We start from the raw sequence: 17,388 nt of genomic DNA on the forward strand, positions 1-17,388 counted from the left end.
GGTATGAGGCAGTATATTTATTAGGTATGAGGCAGTATATTTATTAGATATTGGACAGTCTATTTATTAAGTATGTGGCAGTGTTTATATTAGGTATGGGACAGTCTGTTTATTAAGTACGAGGCAGTGTATTTATTAGGTATGAGACAGTCTGTTTATTAAGTATAGGAAAAAGTATTCATTAAGTATGGAACAATTTATTACCTTTCGTGATTTTTACCTCTGGGTATCATTTATAATATCTTACTAATTAATTAGAACTGAAGGTTTGTTTTGTTTGTTTGTTTTTTTATATATTAGGTATGGGACAGTCTGTTTATTAAGTACGAGGCAGTGTATTTATTAGGCATGAGACAGTCTGTTTATTAAGTATAGGAAAAAGTATTCATTAAGTATGGAACAATTTATTACCTTTCGTGATTTTTACCTCTGGGTATCATTTATAATATCTTACTAATTACTTAGAACTGAGGGTGTAACATGTCGATATCACGAACGTAATATTTCAAACATTCAGCGCTCAGCAACAAAATTCCTTAACTACGAATTATTTAATTAAAAAAATAAAATAAACATAGTTAAAAAACGAACAGTAAAATTCATAAATTCAATACCTACCAAAAGATGTAACCTAATTGTTTCTATCATAATGTTAATAATACCAAAATCCATATGAAAAAAACCCTCAAAATATCCTGTTTCAGCGAATAAACTCCTGTCTAGCCAGAACACCAGCCGTTGACTTAATCTAACGATTGACATTACAACAGGTCACGTGATTACGTCTTTTCTATAATAGCACGCGAGCCGACAGGCTGGTACTAAAACAGAGAGATGCTTGAGCACGTATAAATCGACAGAGTATTACTTTGCGCTGTTGCGATACTTTCTGACGTCAACACAAGCAGTGGGACAAAGAAGTCGAGAAGATCGCAAACCCTGCTCGCAATTAAAAGAAAGTAACTGTAATGAAGATCTTGTTATAATATTCACTAATGTTAAGCTCATGCGAAAAGAGTTTAATCGATTATTTATCAACAACTTCACATCTCAGAATATATTATGAAATTAGAGTTGTGGCATTTTAAACGTTGTCAGCAAAAACAATGAACAGAATTGTGTGAAGGAAAAGTTCCGAATATCAAATCGTAAGTATATTCCAGAACTATTGTTAATCGAAAAGAAAATTGATGTTATCGTTATTATGAGTTTTTAATTCATATTTTCATCACCAGGTTTTATTGTTGGATATTTTGCTTTAATTTACTTATTTAAGTAAAGTCCCCAAAGATTAAATTACTTTCTGGTGTGCATTTAAAATGTATCACTAACTACATAACTAGTCGATTGTGTTAAACTACAGGAAAAAAAACTGAAATACGCTCAAAAATTATATTTTAAAGTACACTATTCATGTTTTTCTGGGGTTTTCTTTACTGATCAAAATTGTGTTTTAGGAAACTGTTAACTGCGTAGTAATATAATAGTTATGTTGCTTTGTAATAACATTATCCCAAATTATTCGTATAGCTGAAAATATAAAAAAAAAGTCCAAGGAAAGAACTTCAGCCCTCATAAAGAAAAGCCCCCCAGTGGCACAGCGGTATGTCTGCTGACTTACAACGCTAGAAACCGGGTTTCGATATCCGTGGTGGGCAGAGCACAGATAGCCCTTGTGTAGCTTTGTGCATAATTAAAAACAAACAAACAATCATAAAGAAAGATTTATATTTCGTGTCTTTTTAACTAAGACTTATCTACTCCGACTTACAACGCTAGAAATCTAGGGCTCGATTTTCAAAGGTGATCAGAACGCAGATACTCCATTGTGTAGTTTTGCGCTACAACAAACGTTATCAATTCCAGAGTTTGTGTGTTTTTCTAATACCATGAACTGTTTTGAGATAATGATTTATCGCTGCTATTTACTTGTTTGTTTGTTTTGTAATTGAGCACAAAGCTATACAATGGGCTATCTGTGTAGTGCCAACCACGGGTATCGAAACCTGGATTCTAGCGTTGTAAGTCCACAGACATACTGCTGTGCCACTGGGGGCTGCTATTTAATATTTACAAATAGAGGAGAAATATACAATCGTTGAAAATGCAACACTATGATTTACAACATTTTGATATTTTTGTTTAAAATACTGAGTGTAAATCTTGCTACATTTTGCTATACACTTTATTAAAAAATTCCATTGGAACTTAAATAACAATGACAATTAAGTTCAAATAAATATATCACTTTAAGCAATCTATGACCCACTTTATATCTGTCACATTATATGAAAATATTTTGGACACTATAGAATACTATGTCTTTTTCAAATAACTTTTATATAATGTTAACTAATTTTTTACCCTAAAATACCTCAGAAATTGCCCCCCCCAGTGGCACAGCGGTATGTCTGCGGACTTACAATGCTAGAATCTGGGTTTCGATACTCGTGGTGGGCAGAGCACAGATAGCTCATTGTGTAGCTTTGTTCTTAATTAAAAACAAACAAACAAACCTCAGAAATAAAGTATTTCAAAAACGCGTCTACTGATCTAGACTTATGGCCGAAACTAATTGTCTAAAACATTTTATCTGTGAGGTTATTTTAGTGTTATAAAGTGTATTAACTTTAATATATAAAATTGTTCGAAAATGTCTTTAGGTACTCCCTGAAGTTGTTAAAATGACTAAGTCTAATAATCTGGAGAATATTTCAAACTACGTCACTATCTACTCTTTATTGTCATGACGTCGGACATGAACAAAGTAAAATGGTGGAAGTCTTAGCCAATTAAATATTACGGTTGTTCTAGATTATTAAGTGGCCCAACAACAAACAAAATAAAAGTTATATATGCTTATCAAAACTAATGCTCAAAATGTATATGGTACTCTACAAGATTATGGTATTTTAAACATTTGTACAGGTCAGGCATGTGGGGACTTAAACCAATATTAATGTATGCCTAGAAATAGATAAACATTTGATAAATTGAGGAAAAACAAGACAACTGTACGTTTCACAAATACATCATTTATTCAAGACCATAGTTTCGCCAGTAAAGGTATCATCAGGAATCTTTTAATAACACAATCATTACAAAAGAATCGTAACGAAAGACTTGGAAAATTACAGTTGAGAAATACAAAGTTGGTACGGGTAAGCTTCTTGTGATGTTTAAAGAATCAAAGGATAAGGCCTTCGGGAAATATTACCCTGACCTCAACGCAGGCAGAATGAAGAATGTAGTCACATGGATTGCAAATATAGAAAGTAGGATAGCTATGAAGAAGATATGTAGGAAGAGTGGAAACACATAGGAGAGGTTTAGTTTGGGAACGTGAGGTGTGGTTTTCGAAAGGTAGCGTAGAAGAATATAGAAAAATGGTAGCAGAGGAATTAAGGAAGATCGAAGAAGAAAGAAGGGTAGCACAGGCAATCTCTCGTGCATGTGGGGGACATCTGGTAGATGGAGCGATCTAGGCTTAGCTTCTTGCTCAGGGAAGTGTATGACCAGCTGCTTAGTCCAGTTAACTCATCTAGGTGAAAAGTGAGCGAGGTTGAGCAGTGTCCAGAGTGTTCTTCTAAGGAAACGCTGGAATACATTCTTGTAGGATGTGAGCAGGGACTTGATAGGTACACATGGAGGCACAATCAGGTCTAGAAGGTTCAACAGCTGCACTCTGTTATGGCTTGTCAGGACGCGGAGGAGTATGTAACTGATAGGGAATATGGAAACATTGAATTTGTGACAGAGGGGACGATTTTGAGAAAAAGAAAATTTATCAATTTATGAAGGGGGCCTACACCTGGTGTTAAGTGAGAGATACACACTGATCTTACATCACAACTGGTGTGTCTTCCTGAGATTCTATTAACTGGAGAACGACCTGAAATGATAAGGTGATAAAGAGCTTGAAAGTTAAGAACTTACTGTTCCGCGGGAGGACAACGTCACATGGACCCATGAGAGAAAGTTGTATAAGTATGAAGAGCTTTTTGGGGAGTGTTGTGCTAAAGGCTGGCGCTGTGAGGTATTTGGGGTGGAAGTAGGATGTCGAGAGTTTGTAGGCCACTCTACAGTAAGGTTCTTGAGGAAAGTCGGAATAGTGGGGCGATGCCTGAAAAAGGCATTGAAAGAAGTAGATCAGGCTGCCGAGAATAGTTCTGCATGGATTTGGAACCATGCAAACAATGACTAGTGGTGACCGATACTCAGTGGTGGCGTTCATCTGCTTCTGGGGCCCGCCGTGGGTGCTGTACTGGAATAGGCCTCCAAACAGCGATACCCACAGTTTCCAGCTGATGACCTGAGCATCAAGCGGTGGTTGAGGCCACTGTATGTTCTATCTTAGTACATAAGGTAGGATTAGTAAAAAAGCAATGACAATAAACGTACAACAAATAATTTGATTAGAATACGATTCATTTAAAGAAACATGACGAAGAAGGTATATAGAAAGGAATTAGTTTGAAAAAACTTGTTCGAAAACTTCGAATAAATACACACATATATATATATATATATCACATACATTAGTTCAAAAACTCAAGACGATAAACTTAGAATGAAACTGAATAAGATGGACTTTGCACTTTGATTAATTACGATACGAAACTTACTGTAAAATCTTGTAGGTTTGAACAGGTTTTGATACACATACTCCTAAACATACGCAAATATATAAATATTAGTTGTTTTTAATATACAAACTTAAATATTTTCTCAGTTTACGCTACACGTAGCTCTAGGTTTGGTTTGGGTTTTGGTTTGTTTTTTAGTTTTCAAAGAATAATATGCTCTGCATTTAACGTTAAAAGTGTATCCTTATTCTTACAAACTAAGATACAAGTGTAAGATTAGAGACATAGTACTTTCGCTACTAACGAGTAATATTGTACATATTATTAGAAAGAAATATTTAAATTAATGGCCTAATTAAATTAGTTTCATAAAACTATTCATGCATACTCAAAATTAGTTATTATGCTTAACTTCGAAGTTTCACGACAAGCAGGGTTATGCGTTTTAATTTTTGATTAATCTCATATAATGGCATATAGTAAATCTTATTTTTAAAAATATGTAAAAACTTTCAAAGTTTATGGTAGACCAGAAAATATTACAGAAATTAAATAACGCGTTTATATGAGTCTAGTAGTTAGTACTTTAAAACTTTCGCCATTATTTAAAAACTGGGCACTTTTTTTTATCAATCTAAAACAGGGTTGTTTTATTTTTAAAGGTAAGCAAAAAAAAATCAAAAATACAAAACTTCAACTTTGCGACAGAACTCCACTGGACGGTTTATTTAATTCCCTTGAAACAGTTTAATTGAATGAGATTTGACTTTTGTGAGTTAATTGAATTCAGTGCTAATTGACTGTCGTGAAACAGTTGGATCGGGTGATCTAGTAGTGCCTCGATACGATTCAAGCATGTGATAATTAACTTTTGTAAGACAGTTTAAACACAGAGATGTCTATCGCAAGGAAAGATTCATTAAGTGAAAACTTTAGGTGGTAAAATTGGATAATACACATGGCTAGTACTTGACTGTTCACAAATTGACTGGTTGTTCTGGTGATGTTATTGGATAATACACATGGCCAGTACTTGACTGTTCACAAATTGACTGGGTGTTCTGTGATGTTAGAGAACATTTCAGAGTGATACTTGATTGGAGCTAAAAAAGTTTGACTACACAATACAATTTCATTTAGCGTGTCTCGTTGTCAGGGGAAGGTCACGACCTCTCAAGAAACTATCCCGCTAAAGGTCGGACCAGTTTTTCGTATTCGAACTGTGCTTAAACGTGAGAAAACGTTTTCCAAATAAATTTCCGATGTATTATAACATCCAATCGAAATAACTCACTTTAGTAAACATCGAATCACAGGAAACAGTAAACTATCAAGGATGATTTTCTACAGCTTTTGTTAACCTGAGAAAATATGCTTTGATAATCAAATAAAGTATCAGTGAAACGAATCTGAAGTAATTATTTTATTCTATTTCCTTTACGCTTTCTTTCATAATTTATAATACAACAAAGCTTGATCATGGAGACCCTTAAAATAATCCGAAACATTATTCCATAGGTCCTAACATATGGTACCTCAGACATACACGGTACCTCCGACTAGACTTGGTAATATTGCACGTCGTGTATTAATCAACACGGCAAGCTTGTATGACTAAAATATGGTGTTTTCCCTTGATAATTTGATCTAATCTCTCTAATGGGAGGGAACATACACGATTTTGTAAAGTAATGCTTTTTCTCTGTGTAACATTCGACTGCACGTCGCTATTCACGGAAATATAAGTGAAAGTTGTTGAGTATTTTTTTTTCGTCCGGGAATTTTCGTCATTATATTCCAGGAGCGCACATTACGTAAAAGTATCAAATAACATTTATGTAATATAACGTCATAAAATAAAATAAATGTAAATAAACATTTAATACACTAGTACCATGAAGATATACTAATTACATCCGTTTGTGATGGAAAACGACTTCGGTCCAGTCCTTTTTGTTTCTAATTGTTGTGATAACACGACACAGCATTGCTGGATAATATGCATTTTGTCGACTTTTAAATATATAATCAGTTTCCATGTAAGTGTACGTTACATCATTTAAAATGTGTGGTTACTATATGATGGTGTGTTGAATGAATAGCTGGTGAAACGTTATACCTAAATGGATTGAGTTAATTATGAAACTTCATGTTAAAGCGAGGATGTTTGCTAACTTATTAATCATTCAAGAGTTTCGCATTTCACATTTTGTTTTACTTTTGATGCTATATATATATAAGTATATTTCTCAACTTTTATCGAATTTTCATAATGATTATTCTGGGCTGGTTGTGGCCTAGGGGTTTGCGTGTTGTGCGGCAGATCGAAGGTTTAGAGTAGAAGACGTGAACACATTCCGCACGTGCACCAATGGACGCGTTATAAAAGTGACACTCAATCCCGTTATTTGGTTCAAAAAGCTGGAAAAAAGCCCTTATGGTGATGGTTACTGCTTGAGTCGGTATCTCAACATTAAGAACGACTATAACTGAACCCTAGTAGTCACTGACCAGGTCGTTTATTCCACGTGAGCATAAAGTACTGTTCAGGTTTTTAAAAAAAATACTTTTTTTTTCATTTAACTCGTATGTTCCTTTCAGATTTAGGACAGTTATGAATAATTATAATTAGTGTATTGAATGACACTAGCTGCCGGTTTCTCAATTTATCATTCAATTATTTGATTGTATGTATATGAAGAAGACCCTTTGCCAAAAACTATTTAAAAATACATTTTTAGATAATTTGTCTTATAACTGACCTCTTTGATACCGTCTTACAAACATCCCTTTTCTTGAAATATCACTTTATATTGTAACAGATTAAAACTGAATACATTATACTTTTGTCTTACATTATTAATGGAAATACGAAAAGTTCATAATGCACTGAAAACGTTTGTAGAAACTTAGATTAATTGCTCTAAAAATTATAGGCCAGCTGATAAGGTATTAATTCGAAAGAAAACAGTGTTTCGTTTCAATTTATATTTTCGCTGTACGAATTGAGATAAAACATCTTCCCTAAAAGTTAGACAGTTTTTATCAAACTTAGTGAAATCTTGAAGTAATCTCTTCTCTAAAAGCTAGACATAGTTTTTATCAAACTTAGCGAAATGTTGTAGTAATCTCTTCCCTAAAAGTTAGACATAGCTTTTATCAAACTTAGTGAAATCTTGTAGTAATCTCTTCCCTAAAAGTTAGACATAGTTTTTATCAAACTTAGTGAAATCTTGTAGTAATCTCTTCCCTAGAAGTTAGACATAGCTTTTATCAAACTTAATGAAATCTTGTAGTAATCTCTTCCCTAGAAGTTAGACATAGCTTTTATCAAACTTAGTGAAATCTTGTAGTAATCTCTTCCCTAAAAGTTACATATAATTTTTATCAAACTTAGCGAAATCTTATAGTAATCAGATATTATCGCCCCTTTTTCTTCTCAGATAAGCATATTTCTAAAGTTAATCCTACCAGATTAAGCTACATCTTCTAAGACTGAACATCCACATTTCAGTAATAATGGCGAAATCATTATAAAACTTCCAGCATAAAGTAATTTCAGTAAAACAGCTTATTTACAGAATGTGTGTTTTTCTTATAGCAAAGCCACATTGGGCTATCTGCTATGTCCACCGACGGGAATCGAATCCCTGATGGTAGCGTTGTAAATCCAAAGACTTAGCGCTGTCCCATCGGAGGACAGGTATTTACAGATAGTAAACATGAATGCAGTGAAAAAGCAATACGTATACATTGAAACACGTCAATATCCCTACGGTAAACCGATGAATATCTAAGTTCCATTAACTTTAAGTTGGTCGTGGCTAAGTCTTTAGAATGTCCTAACTGTGAATATCTATGTAATTACTGTTCGCATCCCGTTGATAAAAAAAAACACCTTCGGAACTTTGAGGTAGTGGATGTGCTTAATAGTGACGGTCAAATCTCACTGATTGGTTACACAAGAGAAGCTCAAGATTGATGGTGTTTTATATTGATGACAGCTTCCTCCCTTTAGATTTTCACTTCAAATTTAGAGCCAGCTTCATGCATAGGTAATTAAACCCACCAGGGTACAGGTCGTAGGTCAAGATAACAGCAAAAATACTATGTAAACCTTGAGCTAAAAATATGTAACATTACGAATACTCTGTAAATTTTGCTGTTTTCTTTTCGCACAAAGCTACACGAGGGCTATCTGCGCTAGCCGTCCATAATTTAGCAGTGAAATACTAGAGGAAAGGCAGCTAGTCATCAACACCCACCGCCACTCTTGGGCTACTCTTTTACCAACGAATAGTGGGATTGACCGTTACATTATAACGCCCCCCACTGCTGAAAGGGCGAGCATGTTTAGTGTGATAGGGTTTCTAACCCGCGACCCTCAGATTGCGAGTCAAGCGTCCTAACCACCTGGCCATGCCGAGCCTGCAAATTTTGAGTTAAAAATAGATAACCGTACAAATACACAGTGAATCTTGAGTTAATGTATGAGTACATCATATTCAGGAGGTGGGAGAGGGCTGGCCACTCTAATTCAAGATGTTTGATTTAGTAAGTACATTTCAAGCACTGTATATATATAAACTGCATTTTTATTTCTGATAGTAAAAAAAAAAGAAATTATTTTATGCTTTTCTTGAGTATAAATTTCTAGTGCTTTATTGTTTTACTTTTTCATTTATTCAGGATTTTCACACCAGATACTACTATGAACACTCAGGTCGCCATTGTTACTTGTCTAATCCTGGCGGCTGGTTGGCCGGTTATTACACAAGGCTTGTGCCCTATTCGATGCCAGTGTAACGAGGAAAGATTAGTGGTAGTGTGCGATGAGGCTGGGTTAGGTGTGGTTCCTATAACACTCAACCCTGATCTCAGAGAATTTCATCTCAGAAAGAACAACATCAAAGGAATCATGGCAGCGTTCAGTGTCTACCACAACTTGGAATATTTAGATATGACAAGCAACCACTTGGTAGCTCTCGGCCGTAACAACTTCAAGTTACAGAACAAACTGCGTATCTTGATACTTGGGCATAACATGATCTCGTCTTTGCATCCTTCTACGTTTGTTGGACTGCACGGTCTTCAAATTTTGAAGCTCACCAGAAACTTCCTTCGTGAACTTCCTGACAACATTTTTACCGAATTGATAAACTTGGAAATCTTAGATTTGTCGGAAAACAGCATTGACACCATATACAAAAACGCTTTTGTGGGGCTAAAAAACCTTAAAATTCTGTTACTAAAAGACAATAAACTTGGACACATTCCCACGTCCTCATTCAGAACCATTCCTCATGTACTTAGCATAGATTTAGGCTCAAATAATTTCCCAGTCTTGTTGGACGAGAGTTTTGTTAATCTTGTCAACTTAGAAAAGTTGAAATTAAACAGTTGTGGAATACGCCAAATCCATAAAAGTGCTTTCAAAAGACTAAATAAACTTATATACCTTTTTATTCAAGATAACTTGCTCGATTCTATCCCAACAGAGGCATTTTTTAATCTTAAAACATTACTGGAACTTGATATTGGTCAGAATAACATCAAAGTTATTGAACCGAAAAGCTTTAGCGGTTTAATCAACATCCAAACCATCTCTATTAGCAGCGGTCCTTATCTGGAAAAAATAAAACACGAGGCTTTTTCCGCAAATATAAGATTACAGCACCTCGTTGTCAATCACAACAAAAACCTTAAACATATTGACACAAAAGCCTTTTCTTCGTTGACTATGCTACGTTCTGTTAGTCTCCGTAATAACGACTTTCAGACGTTTGATGAAGACCTACTACCTTGGAATGACTTGCAGCACTTCGACCTTCGTGACAATCCATTAGTCTGCAATTGTAGTCTTTCTTGGTTATTAAACCACTACCAAACTCGAAATTTCTCAGAAAATTTTAGTCTCGAAATGACCCACGTTCGATGTGCACATCCTCTTGTACTTCGTGATCTCACGCTGAAGAGTTTGACCGTGAACGATCTCGGCTGCCACCAAATTCAAACACGAAGGATTCTTACTGGGACTCTTATAGCGATTGGCGTTCTTATCCTTCTTACTCTTATTTCAGCGTTGTGGTACCGTCAGAGGGTTGCGAACGATTTTAAAATAAAATGTAGTATAACACTTCCAGACACACAGTACGAAAACTGTTATCGACGCGATACTTATTTAAGAGAAGAAATATCGCCGGAGCGGGAGTGGGTGGTAAAAATTGGGAGGGACCCCTTTCCAGGTAGATTTGTGTAGAAATCAGTACAACATAGCTCACCACGTAATAGAATCATTCCGTTATTTATTGTACGAAATATTTCTGTTGTAACTCCTGTTGAAACAGTGGTTCTCTCCAATCTTCTAGTTTTGTGTAGAACTCTTTCTTGTGCTTCTAAGAGTGACTTAAGAGAATATTTAAAGAAGAAACAATTGATTGTGATGAATCATTAAGATATACTGTCCGTTTTGCAAAAGTAAACAGGTAAGTGTAGAAGTCACAGAATGGACGTTCATTTAAAACAAAATAAAATAGATTTTTACCATCTTTATTCCAAAACGTTTTTCTAGTTCTTTTTTTTACTAATTATTAGTATTAAAAGAATATTAAAATGTTTGTTTTATTTTTTTGATGGCCACATTGTTCTCCGAATATGGGGGGGGGGGGTATGCTTACTGTAGAGTTTTATGACGGCGGTGATAAGTTCATAGTTCAGAACGTTACTGCCGTAAGAAATCGATATAAACCTTTAAAAAATATTACTGTTGGACGAAGTTCTTCGAACAACAGTAGTAATTCATGAGCTTAGTGTTTGCTATACTAACTTATGATACATAATTTAATAACACAACGTAAGTAAAGTTTGGATAAACAAATAAAAATTTAAACCAACAAGACACTAAATCTTTCATAGACTTTTTAATTCTCCCTAGAAATTCTTATGCTTCTATTTTTAACGCGATAACTTTAAAGTTGGGTTATTAATTTTACAAAATTTCTGACGATAAAACCTTAGACTTACTGTACATTTTCACGTAGAAAAAAAACTGAAATTTCTGATAACTCGGACTCTCCGTATCTTTCAACAATATTAACTACAGTATTCAATTATGGAAACAACAGTCTGATCAATAAAATTCCAGTTTCGACTTGTAGTTATAATTTTTGTAAAAAGCTTGGGAGTTTTAAAATAATTAACTTTATTTTTAAGCTTAGATTACGTAATTGTTAGTAAATAATTTTGAGTAGCATCACTTGTATAATAAACAAAAAAATTGAAATAGATTTTATTTCTGGGTAAATGTACTTACCATTCAGTCTTTATTAGGCCAGAAAGAGTAGTAGTTGTTGTTTTTTTTTCTATTTTATTTTTATTTCCTGAAGTATTTTCAAAGACTAATTAGAATTGTATGGGTCTATTTATTGCTTAAGATGCAATAACATATTCGATACAAAAGTTTTTTTTAAAAAAAAGTAAAAATTTCATTAAATCATGAGTATAAAAAAGAAGAAAGTCAGATAATAACTCAGTAATCATTATTAGAGTTCCATTGCTAATTTATAGTGCTATTTTCAAATCATTCTAACTTCAAGTATTTACTTTGCAGGTAATCTGGTAATCTTCATAGTGTTTTGTATACCACTGAAAGCAGACCGGTCGCCACATTAATTTCTAAGTTTTTCAACTTCTGCACAAGATGATAATTTGATAATAAGTGATTCTTCAACGGAAATATCACACACCAGCTCTCCCTTTACCCTACATCATAGCTGAGTTGTTATATTCTGTCAAACCGCTCTAAAAACTTTAAATTGGTGATATTTCCTTTATGAATATCCAAATCCATTTTTCGTCGAAAATATTTATATATATGTTTTGTCCAACAGATGGCGATTTGCAAGAACAAAAAAAAAAAAGAATAAGAGATGACATGCAAATATTCGCAGAAACGGAAACGTTTTCGTTTCTTCACGTATTCGTAAGTCATCTCACATTCCTCTTCGTTTTGGCAAAACACCATCTGTTAGACACAAAAATATAAATATTTTCAAAGAAACAAATGTTTTAGAAAAATGCTTTTCAAATGAGTGATTTAAAGTGAAGGACAATAATTCAAAAACTTAATAATACACTACAGGAAAACATAGTAATTTCTTTACGCATTATAAACTACATGAATAAATATTTTAAAGTTTGTTCTGACAAGTTCTGTAAAGAATTAAACATATTTGAAATATATTTTCAAAATAAATTATGAAAAGATTATCTGTTCGATGGGATATAAATAGGCAGTATAAGTCAGTATAAAAAAAATTGGGGGGAGTGGGTAACTGCATAATTTCGTCAGCATTTTTGAAATTTTGCTCCTTATACAAAAAAGTAAAAGTCTTGCTAAGTTTATTACTTGTAATATCAAAACTTAGTTCATATAGTTTTATGGTCTCGCATTATGCGTTAGTAATTCACAATATTATTATATTAATAGTATTAATTATATCACAATAGTATTAAAATCGAAAGCTAATTTTGACCTCATTCATGCAGTAAATAAAGATGTTTTCTTATCTAAGTAATTTGTTTAACGTATATCATTACGTTAGTCCAGAATAATAAAATTATTAAGATTAAAAGATGTGTGAGTCGCGAGGAAGGTCTCTACTTAACATTTGAATTAATTTCAAGATTTAATGAGACTTTTAATCACGAGGCACACTGTTTAAATATATAGGCTCTCAACATTTGGCTAACATGAAAATGAAGACACGATGTGCTAAAAAAATAATTAAATTTAGAAAATATATTCGTGAATTTTATTTGGAAAAAAAGATATTAAAATTTTGTTATTGTTGGTTTGTATATAGTATAATACACCATGTTAACAATTGTTATCAAACAGGTTCCTAGCTAGATGTAGTTCAGGAGTTTCCACGATTGAGGAAAAAGCATAAACCTGCTGCTTTAATAGGCACACCTGAGAAAGGTATTTCGAGGTGTACGGAGCAAAGTGTTTGTGCTTTAATAAGATTATATTTCTACGAGAAAAGGTTGATTTCAGACCATTTACATGGAGTACCAAAATGTAGATAAACCCATAGCTGACTCTCTGAAGTTAGTTCTGGCTAAGAGTCTGTTTGACTGGTGCGAAAGCTATTGTATCGCTTTCTGTAATTTTTATGGCAGGCTGTTTGTCATTTAGCTCTCTAATTTGAAGATAATTAAAAATACTCTATGTGCAATAAAGAAAAACAAAATAACGATGTTTATCGTTTTGTTTTATTTTCTAAACTGTACTCAACTACATTATCACCAATAATCAGCATGTTTCTGATAATCAAGCTTTTTTTCTAGTCATAAAAAATAAACAAACTTGAAATCCGTGTTTAATGTACACGAAAATCTAGAAATACATACCAAACAACTAAAACCAACATAATAATCGTGTTCACCATTTATTCGTATCACCTCCGTCCGTTAAATATATACTTTATCAGAAGCCACTCTCTGCTTTTCCTTTCCTATATGACGTTTTTGAAAAGTTTTAAAACTCAATAAAACTTTCGATTAAAATTACAATATAGTGTAAAATATCCCCCCCCCCAGTGGCACAGCGGTATGTCTGCGGACGTACAACGCTAGAAACCGGGTTTTGATACCCGTGGTTGGCAGAGCACAGATAGCCCATTGTGTAGCTTTGTGCTTAACTTCAAAAACAAACAAGATATCTCATTTATTATAGGCCAGGCGTAGCCTAGTAACTAGCGTGCCTGGACTGTGAATCCGAAGATTCATGTTTCTTGATCCGTAGTCACAAAAATGCACTAAATGGTTTTGTGAACATATCTGTCATCCTTAGAAGTTTTTGAAAGGATGAAAAATAGGTCCAAGTTTCAGCAATGCAATCAACTTTAAGTAAAATCAGAGAAGATTATAATTTTCACTGGTTTTTAGTGATTGGTAATCTAGCAATAGCTCAAGATGTGTGTGTTTAAGCATTAGTTTGAAAAGCGATTTAGATACAGAATTATAAGAAAATTTCTGAGGATGCAATTTTAGAATCGATGGAAAACAAAATAATTTACCTCAAGAGTGGAAGTTCTTCGTATTGAAAATAATAAATTTCTGTTTGTTTAGGGTTTTCGTGCAAAACTAAACAAAAGTTATATCTGCCTAGTCTCTGTTCCTAATTTGGAATTGTTAGACTAATGGAAAGGCTATCAACTTCATTTACCACCAGCTCTTGGGTTCTCTTGCCTGATCAAATAGTGGGATTTGACTGTCACTTTTATAGCTCACCCACGACTCCATAGTGTGGCTAAATTAAATGAAAAATACCTGAATAATATTTACATGCAATAATGGAAACACCTAATAGATGCACAAACAACGAGTAATGGCGATTAAAAAGTGATTTTATTAATGGTACTAAAGCATTATCACTTAATATGCGAATAAGTTGTACTACACACTAAAATTTTGTATGTAAGCTATTTGTTTTACACGTAGCGTTATACCTTGTTTTCATACTGCCATTCAGTTTATCAATGACGACTGGAAAGTATTGTTTATAATATCCTATGCTACTCCCTATAACTAGAATCGTGTCTGGGATGGAGAGTTTGTCATATGAGGAGAGATTAAGATCCTTGAAATTGTTTTCTCTCGAAAAAAAAACAGTTAGAGAGGATCTGATTGAGTTGTTTGAGATTGTAAATGGGATTGATAGTGTTGATGCATCATATTTTTCATATTTAACGGTGAGAATAGTAGGATTAGAGGACACAAATATAAATTTTGGCAGTGCAGGAGTCCTCTTCAGTTAAGACAGTTTTATTTTTCTAACAGGGTGGTTAGCCTCTGGAATGAGTTGCCTTCAGATGTTGTGGAGGCAGTAAATTTAAGTGAATTTAAGCGAAAGCTTGATAACTACATGAGTGATATGGGCTGGGTTTAAGATTTTTTAATAGTTCTAGTTTAGTTTAGAGGATGGGACAGCCTAGATGGATCAATAGGTCCCTTGTTGTCCCTAAACATTATGCTGTGTTATAACACAGCCAAACTGTTTGATGAGCGTTTGATCTTCTCAGTTTTTATACAAACCCATACATTCCTTGAACATGTTCATATCATGTTCATATCAGGCCATCGTTGTGAATGTTCCATCAGACTCCTTACTCTAAAGATATTATTTTACAACAAGGTGTCCGAAAAGACTGGAACCACAAGCACTTCAACGAATTTTACAGAACGTGTTCCACACAATGTTCTTATAATTCGAAACAAGTTCAGATTAACAGAATGATTAACTCGACCTTCTCATACTTTGACAGCACCATACTCAGACACGTGTCTGATATTAAGAAAAGCTGCAAGTTACCTATGGTTCTAGACTTTTCAGACACCCTGTATACTTTCTGTAAGCTTATGATAATTGTCTTGCTGGAAGATGAATCTCCGACCGATGAGTCTTGTTTATGAGAGAGAATTGCAAGAGGGAACAGAATCTGCCTGTACTTGAAAGCAATCAGGGTGCCATCAATTTTTTTAGATTACCGACACCGTTGGCTAAAATGAAGCTCCAAACGTATAATGATTCCCTTCTATGCTTCACTGTAGATGTTGTACATTGGCTGTGGTATCATTTTCTTCTGCGCCGTCGAAGAAACATTCCTTGATCGTTGCCGAACAATTCAAGCTAAGATTCATCTGTAAAGAGCAGACGTTTTCAGCTTGCTTATTCTATTGACTGTAGTCCAATACCTATTTCAATCTCTTGGTTTGGTTACCTCCCCTTAGCAGTAGTTTTAGAACATTGAAATTACCTTGTGCTAATATAGAGATTTTGCCGACACGTGACGTAACCAATCGTGTCTGCCATTTGCCGATCAAAACATTCGCTAGTCTTAGTCATCATAAATATGTCCGAATGTCACATTTTCGTCACTGATCGTACTAGATATATCACAAAACAAGAATTGCAGAGGTGCAAGCAGAAAGTGACCGTTTTTGGCGCATGTGATCCCTATACATCGCCTGAAGTATTGTTTATATCCCTGAGACAGGCAGAGAAGCTGCCGATATTGGAGTAGAAAACCCATCACCCTACACAGGATACTCCATGAGGGCTTATAAAGGCACGTACAGCTTAAAATATTTTCGAGTTGGCTGGGTGAATAATTCACTATCAGGGTAAGTGACAGTCACTGTCATATTTCAATATGTGAATGTGTGTAGGCCTAGGTATATACTTTTTACTTTCAGGAAAATTACTTAGAAATATATACACTATGCACCGTAAAATATTACATCTTGAAACTTAGACATAACTGGCTACTGCTTTGCTGTTTTAGCTTTCGGTTTTCACGTTTTTCTTTGTTGACAACCTTTGTGCAGTCTATGCACTTCCCCTTTTTTCTGGTTCTTCAGCTTCACTTTCGTGTGTAAAGATCTTGACATTCTTTATCTATCAGTGGTGTGGTCTGGGAGCACCAGGTGGAGCAGTTGTCTTCATTTAGTAGGTGTCTCTTACGCTGATTTTTGGTGAAATTGAATGTAGTACTCTCAACATATCCCACCTTTCTGACAGATCCTAAGCTTGGTTTATTCCATGGTCAAGGCCATTCAGTGCAGGATTTTCCAGTTTTTATTCGCTCCGCAGTGTCAACTGCAAATATTACAGCTTACACATGTGAACATACCTTTCCTAGGCCAGCCACGCATGTGCATTGAGCTACAAGCACGACTCTATCCTCCTGGATCCCTATCCATGGATGCGTTTAAGTTTCATTGAGGTTCAACGAGT

The 17,388-nt window shown here is 34.4% G+C and overlaps 1 protein-coding gene across 1 annotated transcript; it reads left to right on the plus strand.

The window, feature by feature from the left end:
- Nucleotides 1-838: 838 nt before the first annotated feature.
- LOC106475559 (leucine-rich repeats and immunoglobulin-like domains protein 2) lies at nt 839-13,846 on the plus strand. The gene is made up of 3 exons (XM_013936241.2): nt 839-1,148; nt 9,276-11,071; nt 12,196-13,846. The coding sequence occupies exon 2, from the start codon at nt 9,298-9,300 to the stop codon at nt 10,843-10,845; it is 1,548 nt and encodes a 515-aa protein (XP_013791695.1). The 5' UTR covers nt 839-1,148; nt 9,276-9,297; the 3' UTR covers nt 10,846-11,071; nt 12,196-13,846.
- The last annotated feature ends 3,542 nt before the right edge of the window (nt 13,847-17,388 follow it).

The sequence above is a fragment of the Limulus polyphemus genome, unplaced genomic scaffold (genome assembly GCF_000517525.1).
Source record: "Limulus polyphemus unplaced genomic scaffold, Limulus_polyphemus-2.1.2 Scaffold148, whole genome shotgun sequence".
In the NCBI taxonomy this organism is placed as follows: Eukaryota; Metazoa; Arthropoda; class Merostomata; order Xiphosura; family Limulidae; genus Limulus; species Limulus polyphemus.

What these genes read in the sequence shown, in the direction of transcription:
- LOC106475559 (XM_013936241.2), top strand. Translation starts at nt 9,298, where the DNA reads ATGAACACTCAGGTCGCCATTGTTACTTGTCTAATCCTGGCGGCTGGT.